General features: G+C 42.0%; 1 protein-coding gene across 2 annotated transcripts; it reads right to left on the bottom strand.

The window, feature by feature from the left end:
* Positions 1-10261: 10261 nt before the first annotated feature.
* On the bottom strand, positions 10262-12023 carry si:ch1073-184j22.2 (dual specificity protein phosphatase 18). 2 transcript variants are annotated; one of them, XM_029706193.1, is made up of 3 exons: positions 11860-12023; positions 11233-11279; positions 10262-11012 (listed from the first exon to the last, which is right to left on the bottom strand). In XM_029706193.1, the coding sequence occupies exon 3, from the start codon at positions 11004-11006 to the stop codon at positions 10410-10412; it is 597 nt and encodes a 198-aa protein (XP_029562053.1). In that variant the 5' UTR covers positions 11007-11012; positions 11233-11279; positions 11860-12023; the 3' UTR covers positions 10262-10409. The 2 variants fall into 2 exon arrangements, with proteins under 2 accessions (XP_029562053.1, XP_029562052.1); XM_029706192.1 differs by lacking the exon at positions 11233-11279 and having other exon boundaries at positions 11860-12022.
* Positions 12024-16891: the final 4868 nt, after the last annotated feature.

Raw genomic sequence — 16891 nt, 5'->3', positions numbered from 1 at the left:
AGGTGACTAAGCACGCACCACTGAGGGGCCCCCGTGTTGAGGGTCAATGTGGTGGATGTGTTGTTGGCTACCCTTACCACCTGTGGGGGGGCCTGTCAGGAATCGAGGATCCAGTTACAGAGGGAGGTGTTCAGTCCTAGGGTCCTGAGCTTAGTGATGAGCTTGTAGGGCTCAATGGTGTTGAACGCTGAGCTATAGTCAATGAACAGCATTCTCACATAGGTGTTCCTATTGTCCAGGTGGGAAAGGGTAGTGTAGAGTGCAATAGAGATTGCGTCATCTGTGTATCTGTTGGGGCCGTATGTGAATTGGAGTGGATCTAAGGTGTCTGGGATGATGGTGTTGATGTGAGCCATGACCAGCCTTTCAAAGCATTTCAAAGCACTAGTGTCCCACTCCTTGAAAGTGGCAGCTCTAGCCTTTGGCTCAGTGTGGATGTTACCTGTAATACACGGCTTCTGATTGGGATATTTACGGTACATACAGCCACTGTGAGGACGACATCGTCAATGCACTTCTAAATAAAGCCGGTGACTAATATGGTAAACTCTTCAATGCTATTGGATGAGTCATGGAACATATTCTAGTCTGTGCTAGCGAAATAGTCCTGTAGCTTAGCATCCGCTTCATTGGACCTCTTCCATATTGAGTGCTTCACTGGTACTTTCTGCTTGATTAGTTTTATTTTATACAGTAAATTTGGACTTTTTCCACATTTTGTTACGTTACAGCCTTATTCTAAAGTTGATTAAATAAATGTTTTCCCTTATCAATCTACACATAATACCCCATAATGACAAAGTGAAAACAGGTCTTTAGAATGTTTGTAAATGTATTAAAAACAAAAAACAGAAATACCTTATTTACATAAGTATTCAGACCCTTTGCTATGAGACTCGAAATTGAGCTCAGGTGCTTCTTGTTTCCATTCATCATCCTTGAGATGTTTCTACAACTTGATTGGAGACCACCTATGGTAAACTTTATTGATTGGACATGATTTGGAAAGGCACACACCTGTCTATATAATGTCCCACATTTGACAATGCATGTCAAAGTTAAAACCAAGCCATGAGGTCGAAGGAATTGTCCGTATAGCTCCGAGACAGGATAGTGTCGAGGCACAGATCTGGGGAAGGGTACCACATATTTTTGGCAGCATTGAAGGTCCCCAAGACCTCCATCATTCTTAAATGGAAGAAGTTTGGAACTACCAACACTCTTCCTATAGCTGGCTGCCCAGCCAAACTGAGCATCACGCTGTGGGGATGTTTTTCAGTGGCAGGGACTGGGAGACTAGTCAGGATCGAGGTAAAGATTAACAGAGCAAAGTACAGAGAGATCCTTGATGAAAACCTGCTCCAGAGCGCTCAGGTCCTTAGACATTAACATAACAACAACCAAACATTAACAACAGAAAAAAAGTCCTCACATTTCCAATAATAAAAATAAATACAGATTATAATATGCAATCGCAGATCATGTAGATTACACTTCAACCACCTAAAAAAATAGAGAATATTCAGATTTACAGTTCCAATGCTTCTATAATATCACTGGTTTAGAAAAAAAAAAGATCCCAAACACTCTGTGGCAGGTGTACGTGCAATACAGTCGTGGGTACGCCAAATAAAAACGTGATTCAAATAAATAAATACAAATATTCCGATTTTCAAACAGTCCATTTATATTTTACAACGGAGCAATACATTTGGTTGATGTTTTTTTTTCTCACCTGAGTAGCTTCATTTCACTGCCAAAAATAAAATTAAACCATCTAGTGTTCAGCGAAATAACAACATAATGTCAAATACAGGTAGCCTAGTCAAATAATTAACATCCAATCGCATTAACCGTTACTCTCTCGTGGGAATTCCACTAACGGTCCGTATGCAGCCAAATGTAGCTGCTGCTCATTCCGTTTGCTTGAAAATTGATACATTTTCAAAAGAAAGTAAGGCCGCGTCCATAGAGACACATACCAGCTCTACTGGTAGTACTGCTACTACCAGCAGCACTACACCTGTACCTGTCGACGACACAAGTTGTTCTGCTTCCACGAGCACATCCAATGCCAGCATCAGTAATTCTACATTTGTTGTTATCCCAGCTAGCATGGACATTGACAGTTGTGAATGTGATGCAGCCGAAGAGCTACTGCCCCCTTAACCGGGTAAGCACTGAACAACAGACAGGGACGTTGGACCATCGAAGAGGCGCAAATATGATGATGCACATTTTCTAGGATTAAACGTTGAAAATGGTGATATAGCGCTAATTTGACCACTTCACATCAAAGTACATAAACCTACAGTGTAAGGAAAAACAGAAACAGCCATTTATCTATCGTAATTTATGAAAAATCGTACAATGTCCGTTTGATGATGGTTAAACAAATGTGGGGTTTTTATCCAAAAAGGTTATAGATCTAGTTGCAGCGCTCAACATGATTTCTGTGATTTTCTGTGCTCATACACACACACATTAAGGTCGCTGATGGCTGACTTGATGGCAGTATAATATATTGGCATTGTACATTTTATATTGCAAATGGACAGTGTACATTTCCAATGTATTTAATGAGGGATTTACCATCACCAAATGGACAGGCTGAAATCAACACCAACGAGCGATGGAGAGGAACCACTATCGTTGCTCGGCCATCCCGAGTTCAACGAGCCAGTCAATTGGGCATTTCTGCAGTATATTAGAGCATGTCCAATTCGTGATGGTAAATGCCCATTGTAAGACATTGCAAATGGACAGTGTACAATTTGTTCAATGAGCCAGAGACAATCTAATGTTAAATACTGTTGAAGTAATATGGCTACAGGTTCATCTGCCTCACCTGCGTGAGGCAAATGGTGGTCACACCAGATACTGACTGGTTATCTGATACACGCCCCTACCTTTTTTTAAAGTATCTATGATGAAAATATGCATATGTGTATTCCCAGTCATGTGAAATCCATAGATTAAGGCCTAAGGAATTTATTTCAATTGACTGATTTCCTTATATGAACTGTACCTCAGTAAAATCTTTAAAATTGTTGCATGTTGCGTATATATTTTTGTTCAGTATAGTATTTAAGTAATCCATGTTCTGTCACGTCCTGACCAGTATAAGGGGTTATTGGTTATTGTAGTTTGGTCAGGACGTGGCAGGGGGTATTTGTTTTATGTGGTTCGGGGTTTAATGGGTTATGTATTTATGTAAGAGGGGTGTTTGATTTATGTGTTCTGGGGTTTTTGGGTAATGTTCTTGTTTTGTATTTCTATGTTTTTCTATGTTGTGTATTTCTTTGTTGGCCTGGTATGGCTCTCAATCAGGAACAGCTGTACATCGTTGTTGCTGATTGAGAGTCATACTTAAGTAGCCCTGTTTTCACCTGTCCCTTGGTGGGAAGTTGTTGTTGTACTGCTGTGTGTTAGCCTGCAACATTGTTCGTTCGATCGTTTTCTTGTTTTGTTTGTTACGTGTTCTAATAAAGTTAAGATGAGCACTCAACCCGCTGTGCCTTGGTCCATGACGTACGACGACCGTTACAGAACTTCCCACCACAAATGGACCAAGCAGAGGGGTAAGGAGCAACAGAAGAATTATGTGGACTATTGGGAAACTTGGACATGGGAGGAGATCCTGGACGGGGCTGGACCATGGCACCAGGCTGAGGAATATTGTTGCCCACCGGAGGAGATAGAGGCAGCCAAGGCGGAGCGGCGCTGGTATGAGGCTCTATACACACGGTTGGCATTTAAGCCTGAGAGGCAGTCCCAATAATTTTTTTGGGGGGGGCACACAGACAGATCGGCGGAGCCGAGGATGGAACCAGAGCCAGTCGGGGTGAAATTGGAGGTGAGCGAGAGACTGTAAAGAAGTTGATGGGAAAATTGGAAGAGAAAACTATGAGAGAGCTGCTGTGTTGGTGTTTTAGGCACGACATTCGCCCTACGGAGCGTGTCCTAAAATTGATGTCACCTGAGTCAGCTCTCCATACTTGTCCTGAGGTGCGTGCTAGCCGTCTGGTGAAGACAGTACAAGGCCCACGCACCAGGCCTCCAGTGCGTCAGCCCAGTCCAGCTTGTCCTACTCCTGCTCCTCGCACTGGTCCTGAGGTGCGTGTTTCCAGTCTGGTACCTCCAGTACCAGCCCCACGCACCAGGCTTCCAGTGCATCAGCCCAGTCCAACTCGTCCTGTTCCTGCTCCTCGCACTAGCCTTGGGGTGCGTGTATCCAGTCTGGCATCTCCAGTACCAGCCCCATGCACCAGGCCTCCAGTGCATCAGCCCAGTCCAACTCGTCCTGTTCCTGCTCCCCGCACTAGCCTTGGGGTGCGTGTATCCAGTCTGGCACATCCAAAGCCAGCACCACGCACCAGGCCTCCAGTGCGTCAGCCCAGTCCAACTCGTCCTGTTCCTGCTCCTCGCACTAGCCTTGGGGTGCGTGTCTCCAGTCTGGTACCTCCACTACCAGCCCCACGCATCAGGCTTTCAGTGCGCAGTCCCCGTCCAGAGCTTCCGACGACAGTACCCCGTCCAGAGCTTCTGACAACAGTACCCCATCCAGAGCTTCCGACGACAGTACCCCGTCCAGAGCTTCCGGCGACAGTAACCCGTCCAGAGTGTCCGGAAATAGTGCCCTGTCCGGAGTGTTCAACGACAGTGCCCCATCCAGAGTATCCGGCGACAGTGCCCCGTCTAGAGATGGCCCACAGTCCGGAACCGAGTGAGACGGCCTACAGTCCGGAACCGAGTGAGACGGCCTACAGTCCGGAACCGAGTGAGACGGCCTACAGTCCGGAACCGAGTGAGACGGCCTACAGTCCGGAACCGAGTGAGACGGCCTACAGTCCGGAACCGAGTGAGTCGCCCTACAGTCCGGAGCTCCCAGAATCGTCCTTCTGCCTGAGGTCTACAGCGACGTGCCTCAGCCAGAGGTATTCAGTGGGGGTGGACAGGTTAGGTGGTGGACTAAGGCCAGAGCCTGAGCCACATCCACAGTAGGAGGATTGGGGAGGGGGGGGTGTAGCACGGGAACCGTCGGTGACAGCAGACACCCTCCCTTCCCTCCCTTTAGTTTGGGGGGTTTATTTTGTGTTTATTTTTGTGTGAGGTGCATCCAGGGTCTGCACCTTTGGGGGGCTACTGTCACGTCCTGACCAGTATAAGGGGTTATTGGTTATTGTAGTTTGGTCAGGACGTGGCAGGGGGTATTTGTTTTATGTGGTTCGGGGTTAAATGGGTTATGTATTTATGTATTTATGTAAGAGGGGTGTTTGATTTATGTGTTCTGGGGTTTTTGGGTAATGTTCTTGTTTGTATTTTTATGTTTTTCTATGTTGTGTATTTCTTTGTTGGCCTGGTATGGCTCTCAATCAGGAACAGCTGTACATCGTTGTTGCTGATTGAGAGTCATACTTAAGTAGCCCTGTTTTCACCTGTCCCTTGGTGGGAAGTTGTTGTTGTACTGCTGTGTGTTAGCCTGCAACACTGTTCGTTCGATCGTTTTCTTGTTTTGTTTGTTACGTGTTCTAATAAAGTTAAGATGAGCACTCAACCCGCTGCGCCTTGATCCATGACTTACGACGTGTTCATTAAGTAGGCCTCAGGGGCCTTATCTATTCAAGATGACAATTGTTGGCTATTACATTATTAACATGCTATTATTATGTAACATAAAGATATTATTGTTATATAATACATATTTTCATCAATTGATGTTAATTAAATCTGATCAAATAAATAATATATTATTTACGATCTAAAAACCAAAACTGAACAAATTAGAATTATATTTATCTGATCAAGTCAGACAGATATAAAAGATACAAAAGTTCTGCAATGGATAACTACAGACGATAATATGTTGTCATGGTCGATGTTGACAGCTCATTCTCAATGGTGTAAAGGGGATTCAGATCTGAGGCTGTATACATTGAAGCTCCAAATGGTGTTGTGGGGGGATACCACGCTGTGTTGTTGGGCCTGCTTTATGTTGTTGGGGAACAGCTTTGGTGAGGTAGGACAAGGGCCCCTGCCACACGTTCAAATGTGTTTGCCAAGTGCTGAAACACAGTAAGAAAGATCTTATCTTCACTGCTGAAGCTGCCTTTCGCTGTTCTTCTCCTCATTTGGTGTCCATGCCACCAGTTGATCTGCAAGCTCACTCAAGAGGCGGTCAGTCTCCAACTTCATGAACTCCTAAAATTGTTTCTTCTGTGTGTCTGCAATTGCTGCCATGGTACTTGATGTGTCAGGTGCCTTCCTTTTCCTCTTTGTCCGCCTAGCCTCACTGGTGGTACATGTTCCCGCTTGCTGGATAACATCCTCTGAAGCACAAGCAGGATCATCTAAAAAATAAAGGTAAAAGAATGTAATACTTTTGCAGTATTGGTTACTGTAACCCCAAAAATTTGAAATGTGAGTGAGCTAGCTAGTTATTGTAAGCAATGGACTAATCACAGGCTGATGTTACTTGGTCTAAAGTTGTTATTACTTTTTGCTGGCTAGCTCACATTAGCTTACAGTGTACCATTGCTATGCATAGCCTACTGTCAACTTACCACTGGGGAAGAAATCGTCAATTTCAGATGACAAACTGTTCAGTGTGTTTGGACTTTAACTTGCAGCAGCAGGCATAAGACTGTCTCTGACGATGTATCCACAGGTCCGACTGGATTGGTTGGTCGTGAGCCAATGATGGTGTCAATCATATCAAAATGTTGACACTTGTCCTTTTCATCTGCCGAGCTTCCCGACTTCCTGAGTGCATCCCTGGTTGAAATGTATTGTGAGCGTAGTTTAAAAAAATCTTTGTCCTACACTGCTCTGCATTCCCTGAATAGCCTTTTGCCGTATTTTTGTGGGTGTTTGCCATTTCCGCCTTGATACTCTCCCTCAGATCTGCAGTAAGGTCTCGGTTTCACAGACAGTCCATGTCGCCCCTTTGCCCTTATTTGAAGTTATATATATTTTTTTGCTAATTGTCTACCTAACGTTAACTGGATGACAAAAGTTGAATAACCAACAAAAAATTATGAATATCGCTCCAGTTGCAACCTGTATTTTAAAAGTGTTATGACACATGAACATCAGCACAGGGTGTTTCCGTGTCACAATACCTGGTACCCTGGTCCTGGATCTTGGACCCACAGCCCTTGCAGGATCCAGGATTTATTTGTGCCAGGATTCGTTTACGTTTCACATATGCTTTTTAGCGTGGATCAGGATATCATACGATCCAGATCATACAGAAATATGTGAAAGCGCCCTCAGTGAGACCTGCTAGGTTGGATATGGGATTTATGGAAGTTGTGTAAAAATTTACAAAATCAAAAATTATAGTTGAGATTCATATAAATATTTTTTTATGTTGAATAAATGAATGTGAGCATTTGTATTTCAGAATCTAGACATACTCCATATGTTAGAGAACACTACAGTATAAGGAGCATAATGACACCAATATGTCTGTATCATGTATTTAGGGTCTTACAGGAGGCATGTGTAGGGCATAAAATTGTCACTTTCATAATGATTTTCCCCAAAATGGTTTGTGACACAATTTTTTTAAACATTTCAAACATCCTTCCTCCTAATTTAGTTTCTATGTGAGAATTGCCAGAACAATCTGCAATACCCAAAATATTTTCTGAGTTGCAAAACCACCCCACTGCAGAAAGGGCCTAGCGTTGAGCTGTAAACATTAAGAACAAAGGCCTCTACATAAAAGGCCTCCTGAAATATAATGATGTCAAACATAATGTCATGGGCACATCTACACATTTCACACGCTTTAACTTTAAAAGGGTTGATGTTCATATCCAGCAATAAAACAAGGCATTGCAAATTACATAAATGCAACAACATCAAAAACATACTAAAAAAAAAATTGTAGTCCAGGCTTAGTCCTTACTGGACATCCTTGAGATAATGTGAATGCGAAGAAGATCTTACTCCACTGTCATGTACAGTTTTAAACTTCAGGAAGAACCTAGGAAAACTCCTAGGAACAAGATTCCACAGCAGAAGATTTGCTGTCCACATTCTTCCTCAGGTAGTGGAATTCACATTTTTGTGCAGAGGTGGCGCTGCCAACTCTGGACCACAAACTGCCTCTTAAATGTTCTGCGCTGTGTTTCACCTCAACTTTCTCCCCCTCTCATTCCTATCTGTACTTAAACATAATAATATGGAAGGGGAGTGGAATTCCAATATTATTTTTAAAAAATTAAAAATAATAATAATATATATACATACACAAAACCGTACCAGTCAAATGCTTGGACACAGCTACTCATTCAAGGGGTTTTCTTTATTTAACTATTTTCTACATTGTCGAATAATAATGAAGACATCAAAACTATGAAATAACACATATGGAATCATGTAGTAACCAATAAAATGTTAAATAAATGTATTTTATATTTGAGATTCTTCAAATTAGCCACCCTTTGCCTTGATAACAGCTTTGCACATTCTTGGCATTCTCTCAACCAGCTTCATGAGGTAGTCACCTGGAATGCATTTCAATTAACAGGTGTGCCTTGTTAAAAGTTAATTTGTGGAATATCTTTGGTGTCTTCACCATTATTCTACAATGTAGAAAATAGTAAAAATAGAGAAAAACCTTTGAATGAGTAGATGTGTCCAAACTTTTGACTTTATATATACGCTGTAAAAAAATATAAACGCAACATGTAAAGTGTTGGTCCAATGTTTCATGAGCTAAAATATATCATTTTTCTGCACAGATTTGTTTACATCCCTGTTAGTGAGCATTTCTCCATTGCCAAGATAATCCAACCACCTGACAGGTGTGGCATATCAAGAAGCTGATTAAACAACATGATCATCATTACACCTTGTGCTGGGGACAATAAAAGGCCACTTTAAAAATGTGCACTTTTGTCACACAACACAATGCCACAGATATCTCAAGTTTTGAGGGAGCGTGCAATTGGTGTGCTGACTGCAGGAATGTCCACCAAAGCTGTTTCCAGATCATTTCTCTCATTTCTCTAACATACATAACATACAAATCATTAAAATCCAGACGGAAAATATTTACACAAGAAGCAACCTAATATCACACAGTCAAACTCTCAGTTATTTAGTAAGTTCACCATTCTGCCATTCTTACTGTTAAACATCGCACAGTGTTCAACACAACGACTCTTTATGTCAATCATTTGATCTGATCAGTCAACGGCAATTTTTTTCTAAAGTAATATGTTAGAGAAATGTATGTATGTTAGAGAAAGGATCTGGTAACAGGGATGTTATTAGAGAATTGGGCAGTACGTCCAAACAGCCTCACAACCGCAGACAACGAGTAACCAAGCCAGTCCAGCACCTCCACATCCGGCTTCTTCACCTACGGGATCGTCTGAGACCAGCCACCCAAACAGCTGATGAAACTGTGGGTTTGCACAACTGAAGAATTTCATCACAAACTGTAATAAACTGTGTCAGGGTCATCTGCGTGCTCATCGCCCTCACCAGGATCTTGATCTGACTGCAGTTCAGCGTTGTAACCGACCTCAGTGGGCAAATGTTCACCTTTGATGGTCACTGGCACGCTGGAGAAGTGTGCTTTTCACGGATGACTCCTGGTTTCAACTGTACCAGGAATCCTGAGTCGTGTGGGCGAGCGGTTTGCTGATATCAACGTTGTGAACAGAGTTCCCCATGGTGGCGGTGGGGTTATAGTATGGGCAGGCATAAGCTATGGACAACAAACACAATTGCATTTTATCAATTGCAATTTGAAACCACTGACATTCATCCGCCGCCATCACCTCATGATAAGGCACGGCTCCATGTCGCAAGAATCTGTACACAATACTCAGCAGACATGTCACCAATTGAGCATTTTTGGGATGCTTTGGATCAACGTGTACGAGAGCGTGTTCCAGTTCCCACCAATATCCAGCAACTTCGCACAGCCATTGCAGAGGAGTGGGACAACATTCAACAGGCCACAATCAACAGCCTGATCAACTCATCTGTCGCGATACAAGAGGCAAAACGTGGTCACACCATATACTGACTGGTTTTCTGATTCACGCCCCTACTTTTCTTTATGGTGTCTGTGACCAACAGATGCATATCTGTATTCTCAGTCATGTGAAAACCATAGATTAGGACCTAATGAATTTATTTAAATTGAATGATTTCCTTATATGAACTGTAACTCAGTAAAATCTTAAAAATTGTTGCATGTTGTGTTTATATTTTGGTTTAGGGTATATATATATATATATATATATATATATATATAAAGATTATTATTGTACTATCAAATCAAGGCAAGGGACATGCCCGCTTCCCTGGTTTACATCCTCAGGCAGTAGGGCTGTAAGTTCTCCCCTCACATCTTCAGACAGAAAAGCAAACTTCCCTCCCTACTATTTCCTTACAAGCCTACCCTTCTTCAACCTCTTGGCCTGCGACAAAGACGACAACAACGGTGACCTGGGCAACAGCGGTGGTGACCGCTGTGTCCATGATGACCGAAGTGTCCATGGCAACAGGGGCGGCTGCACCGGCGGCATGGGCGCAGCCACCTTAACCGTATTCTTCCCATAGAGCCTCTTCTCAAACTCTAGTAGCTGCGCCCAGAAACCCGCGTTGAGTCGTACGTACGGCCGACTCTCCTGCACCCATGCGTGGGCCCGGCACAGAGTCACTCCCCGGTAGCGCATTAGGTATGCTATGACCAGGGCTGGCGAGCGGCTCATGCCAGCCGCACAATGCACCAGCGTACCACCCGTCCGGTTGCTGTGGATGCGCTCTGCCACACGGTCAAAGTGGTCACCCAGACGGGCGCTGGGCAGGTCGGAGACGGGCACACGCAGGCACTCCACGCCTGGGTAGACTGGGCAGACGTGGTTGAGGGTGGCATTGACGATGAGGGTAATGCCCTTGCGGGAGACCAGTGCCTGGTTGAGGGGGGCGTCTGCTCCACTCAGGAACAGGGTGGGGGTGATCTGAGAGACCGACATGGCTGCCTGCGAGGGAAACACACAAACACCTCATTACCAATACGAGCTTTAGTTCCATCTCAGCACTAGTAACACATGCATCAGCTTATCTGGGTCCAGACAAAAAAATGATGATCAGACCATGATTTTACATGATGGTTATTCATTATTTGAATCCGGTGTGCTTCTACCACTTAGAACCTGAGTGGGGGATCCATAATATGCCTAAAATGCTGTAGCTACTAACCCTGGTCTTGGAGTGCAGGCTTTTGTTCCAGTTCAGCGCTAGCACACCTAATGCATCCAAAATCATATATCGAAATACATAATCAAGACCTTTAGTTGAATCAGGTGTTTTGGCTGTTTCCAAAGCATAACCTGTTCTCTAGGACCAAACTTGGCGCCCACTTCATTTACATCAATACAACCTAGTAAGAGATCATCATTACTAAATTGTTGACTTCAACACAAATGTTTTACAAGGACCTGGATAGAAACAAATTGTAGCATGATACATACTCAAAATACGTGTACCACTTTATCGTAGTAAAACGACGACCTTTTGAACAAAGTGGACGTTAAGTTAGTAAGAACCAATCAGTCTTCTATTACTCTATGAATACCCATTCTGCACACTTTCACAATCCTTTACCCTCAGTAAAATGAGCATATCATGTGGGTGACTAGAAAGACACTGTGGTTCAATACCATGAACATTTTAAAAGGTAGGCTTACGCAATGGTGTCATATTCATAAAGTAAAAGCTCTGTGTGTTTAAATGTTTCATAGGAGTGAGCCTATGTGTTGTGTAATGTGTTGTGAGACTATGTTTGTCGCAGCTCCCGCCTGTGTGTTTGTGTGTATAGTGACTTACCTGGTCCTTTAGTAGTATGCTGCCTCTGTATGTCTGGATCTCTCTCTCAGGTTAGAACATTTCTGGCCACGAGAAGTGAACCCCTGTTGGGGCACTCACATAGCACAAACACACACCCCTAAAAAGGCTTTGGGCCTGATGGCCAATAAAAAGAGAGATTAATTTTAGACTACTCCGGCAGCTGGGGTACAGCTCCTTGTCACGTGCACCCACATTTCCCCCCCCCCCCCCCCCCCCCCCCCCCCCCCCCATACACACAAACACACACACCAATGTCAGATATATCTGACAGGGATCAATTTCCATTATCACCAGTCTCTATAGTCGAAATGAAAAACACTATTAGGCTACATAACATTTGAAGACATTGAACAGTTTAACATAAACATTCAACTTTCTGGTTAACAGAAGTCCCGTCAGTGAATGAATGGCATTCGCAGATGTATTTTAGGTTTTGGATGGAATTACCAGGAGAGGCAGTGACATACGTTACTACAGCAGACAAAAGTCAAACAACATGTTGTTTTTGAGACCATAAACATGATACCAATATGCAACAGATTGTCCTTTGATCAGTATTTTTTTGTGGTTGTAAAATTTGTATTCAGGCACTAGACAGCGTACATCTCTCTCTTCATTGGGTGTCAGATCGGTTTGGATGGGGGAAAGTTAACCAATGCCTAACCTTACCCTAATCCTGACCTTAAATGTAGCCCTATTCTTAGCCCATTTTTATCCCTATGCCTAACCTTAACCATTGGATATACCGGTTGAATATTAACTTCCTTTTCTTATTTGATATAGGGTGGGATGCATGGTCAAATAAAATACATTTAAACCATATCTTGTGACATCAAGACATAGGCCTACATTGACATTAGTGGATTATCATGCTGTTCATATTTAGGCTAATATGTTTTCTGGATTATTATAACCCTTGTGAAACGTGCAATGAATGCACATAAAATATTAAACTTAGTTTTTTTATTAATGTTTTTGTCAGTCAAATGGAAGACCGTTCAAAAAGACAGACTCTACTAACAAAGGTGAAACTTTGTCTTTACATGAATATTTTTTTGCCAGGACGTATACCTTGAATGAACTATTAATATCAAATGTATTTGGATCAGAGAGGAAGAGGCAAAGTATATAGATGCTTTATGTTTGAATGCAGTAAAGTCTAACATTATACACAACATCAGTGTGCGTTTAAACGGCAAGTGATGTAGTTAGTCCGCAACATCCTGTTTTTGCATTCCAACCATAGAGATAGATAGAGGACTCATTATGAATATAACCTGTTTTAGCATGGCATTTGCAATTGAGGGCTTCCACCATGATTCCGCCATTTTAAATTAGTCAACTGGTAGCCTAGCGGTTAAGAGCGTTGGGCCAGTAACCGAAAGGCCGCTGGTTCAAATCCCAGAGCCGACTAAGTGAAAAATCTGTGCCCTTAAGCAAGGCACTTAACCCTAATTGCTCCTGTAAATTGCTCTGGATAAGAGATAAGAATTTGAGTAAATTACTAATTTGAGTAAAATTCAACTGAGTGGGGATTCCTATGGGTTGTAGCCTCAATGGTATGAAGATGAGTCCTCTATCTAGCTCTATGTTTCCAATGCATTGCACATATTACCCTTCTACTAACACTACGATCAAGGATGTATTTTTTCAAAACATGAGTCCCCCTGCAAAGACATGATAAACTTTGGGAATATCAATTTTTTTGCACTCTAGTGCAGTAGAACTGTTTTCACAGTATTGCAAACACTTTTGAAAAATGTATGGATAATTTGACATACTTTTACTTTGAATTTTGTATTATTTATACCAGTATTTCTTTAGAAAGTTTATACCAATACTGGTATGTTGAAAACTATTGTGTAAGCTATATTTAAAGAAATACACTATTAATACAATTCTCTGTATGGTCTGTAGAATCTAAATATGGTGTTATTTCATGGGGACTGTGGTCTAAATAACCAGCAGCACCTTCTACTCCACCCATTCCATTCAATCCAATGCAATACATTGTATATGAATTACATATTGGTTTATAGAGAAAAAACTATTCTATGTGCCAAAGTAAAAGTGGGTTTGGGATTACTCAGTAGGGTCTGTAGAATCTACAGTGGCAAGAAAGAGTATGTGAACCCTTTGGAATTACCTGGATTTCTGCATAAATGTGTCATAAAATTTGATCTAATCTTCATCTGTCACAACAATAGACAAACACAGTCTGCTTACACTAATAACACACAATTATATGTTTTCATGTCTTTATTGAACACACCGTGTAAACATTCACAGTGCAGGGTGGGAAAAGTATGTGAACCCTTGGATTTAATAACTGGTTGACCCTCCTTTTGCAGCAATAACCTCAACCACAAATGTTTTATAGATGCGGATCAGACCTGCACAACAGTCAGGAGGAATTTTGGACCATTCCTCTTTACAAAACTGTTTCAGTTCAGCAATATTCTTGGGATGTCTGGTGTGAACTGCTCTCTTGAGGTCATGCCACAGCATCTCAATCGTGTTGAGGTCAGGACTATGACTGGTCCACTCCAGAAGGTGTATATTCTTCTGTTGAAGCCATTCTGTTGTTGATTTACTTCTGTGTTTTGGGTTGTTGTCCTGTTGCATCACCCAACTACTGTTGAGCTTCAATTGGCGGACAGATAGTGTTACATTCTCCTGCAAAATGTCTTGATACACTTGAGAATTCATTTTCCCATCAATGATAGCAAGCTGTCCGGGCCCTGAGGCAGAAAAGCAGCTCCAAGCCATGATGCTCCCTCCACCATACTTTACAGTGAGAATGAGGTTTTGGTGTTGGTGTGCTGTGACTTTTTTTCTCCACACATAGTGTTATGTGTTCCTTCCAAACAACTCAACTTTAGTTTCATCTGTCCACAGAATATTTTGTGTGGACATCCAGGTGCTCTTTTGCGAACTTCAGACGTGCAGCAATGTTTTTTTGGGACAGCAGTGGCTTCTTCCGTGGTGTCCTCCCATGAACACCATTCTTGTTTAGTGTTTTACGAATCATAGACTCGTCAACAGAGATGTTAGCATGTTCCAGAGATTTCTGTAAGTCTTTAGCTGACACTCTAGGATTCTTCTTAACCTCATTGAGCATTCTGCGCTGTGCTCTTGCAGTCATCTTTGCGGGATGGCCACTCCTAGAGAGAGTAGCAACAGTGCTGAATTTTCTCTATTTATAGAGAATTTGTCTTACCGTGGACTGATGAACATCAAGGCTTTTAGGGATACTTTGTAACCCTTTCCAGCTTTATGCAAGTCAACAATTCTTAATCTTAAGTCTTCTGAGATCTCTTTTGTTCAAGGCATGGTTCAAATCAGGCAATGCTTCTTGTGAATAGCAAACTCAAATTTTGTGAGTGTTTTTTATAGGGCAGGGCAGCTCTAACCAACATCTCTAATCTCGTCTCAGTGATTGGACTCCAGGTTAGCTTACTCCTGACTCCAATAAGCTTTTGGAGAAGTCATTAGCCTAGGGGTTCACATGCTTTTTCCAACCTACACTGTGAACGTCTAAATGATATATTCAATATAGACAAGGAAAATACAATAATTTGTGTTATTAGTTTCAGCACTGTCACGCCCTGACCTGAGAGAGACGGTTTATTTCTCTATTTTGTTAGGTTAGGGTGTAGGGTGGGCATTCTATGTTTTGTATTTCTTTGTTTTGGGCTGAGTATGGTTCCTAATCAGAGGCAGCTGTCTATCGTTGTCTCTGATTAGGAATCATACTTAGGCAGCCTTTTCCCACCTGTGTTTGTGTGTAGTTGTTTTCTGTTTTGTGTTTCTGTACCTGACAGAACTGTGCACTTTTGTTTCCGTTTGTTATTTTTGTTCAAGTGTTTATTTGATTTAAATAAATAATCATGAACACGTGCCACGCTGCATCTTGGTCACCTCTCTACGACGATCGTTACAAGCACACTATGTTTGTCTATTGTTGTAACGGCTGTCTTTAGAGCGAGTGGACCAAAATGCAGCGGAGTTAGTGTTCGTCTTAATTTAATTAACCTCTATGGGCTAGGTGGCACCAAATCGTCCCACCTACGTAACAGCCAGTTGAATCCTGTGGCGCGATTTTCAAAACGTTTGAAATGCTATTACTTCAATTTCTCAAACATATTACTATTTTACAGCTATTTAAAGACAAGACTCTCGTTAATCTAACCACACTGTCCGATTTCAAAAAGGCTTTACAACGAAAGCAAAACATTAGATTATGTCAGCAGAGTACCCAGCCAGAAATAATCAGACACCCATTTTTCAAGCTAGCATATAATGTCACAAAAACCCAAACCACAGCTAAATGCAGCACTAACCTTTGATGATCTTCATCAGATGACACACCTAGGACATTATGTTATACAATACATGCATGTCTGTTCAATCAAGTTCATATTTATATCAAAAAACAGCTTTTTACATTAGCATGTGACGTTCAGAAAAAGCATACCCCCCGCAAACTTCCGGGGAATTTACTAACAATTTACTAAATTACTCACGATAAACGTTCACAAAAAGCATAACAATTATTTTAAGAATTATAGATACAGAACTCCTCTATGCACTCGATATGTCCGATTTTAAAATAGCTTTTCGGATGAAGCACATTTTGCAATATTCTAAGTACATAGCCCAGCCATCACGGGCTAGCTATTTAGACACCCGGCAAGTTTAGCCTTCATCAAAATCATATTTCCTATAAGAAAAATGGTCTTACCTTTCCTGTTCTTCGTCAGAATGCACTCCCAGGACTTCTACTTCAATAACAAATGTAGGTTTGGTCCCAAATAATCCATCGTTATGTTCCATCAGCGACGTTTTGTTTGTGCGTTCTAGACACTATCAGAATGGTAAATCACGGTCGTGCGCATGGCGCATTTCGTGACAAAAAAATTCTAAATATTCCATTACCGTACTTCGAAGCATGTCAACCGCTGTTTAAAATCAATTTTTATGCAATTTATCTCGTAGAAAAGCGATAATA

This window comes from Salmo trutta, chromosome 21, assembly GCF_901001165.1.
Source record: "Salmo trutta chromosome 21, fSalTru1.1, whole genome shotgun sequence".
NCBI classification, from domain to species: domain Eukaryota; kingdom Metazoa; phylum Chordata; class Actinopteri; order Salmoniformes; family Salmonidae; genus Salmo; species Salmo trutta.
Note: the sequence above shows the minus strand (reverse complement) of the source record. Positions and strands in the feature narration are given on the sequence as shown.

What these genes read in the sequence shown, in the direction of transcription:
- si:ch1073-184j22.2 (XM_029706193.1), bottom strand. Translation starts at nt 11,006, where the DNA reads ATGTCGGTCTCTCAGATCACCCCCACCCTGTTCCTGAGTGGAGCAGAC.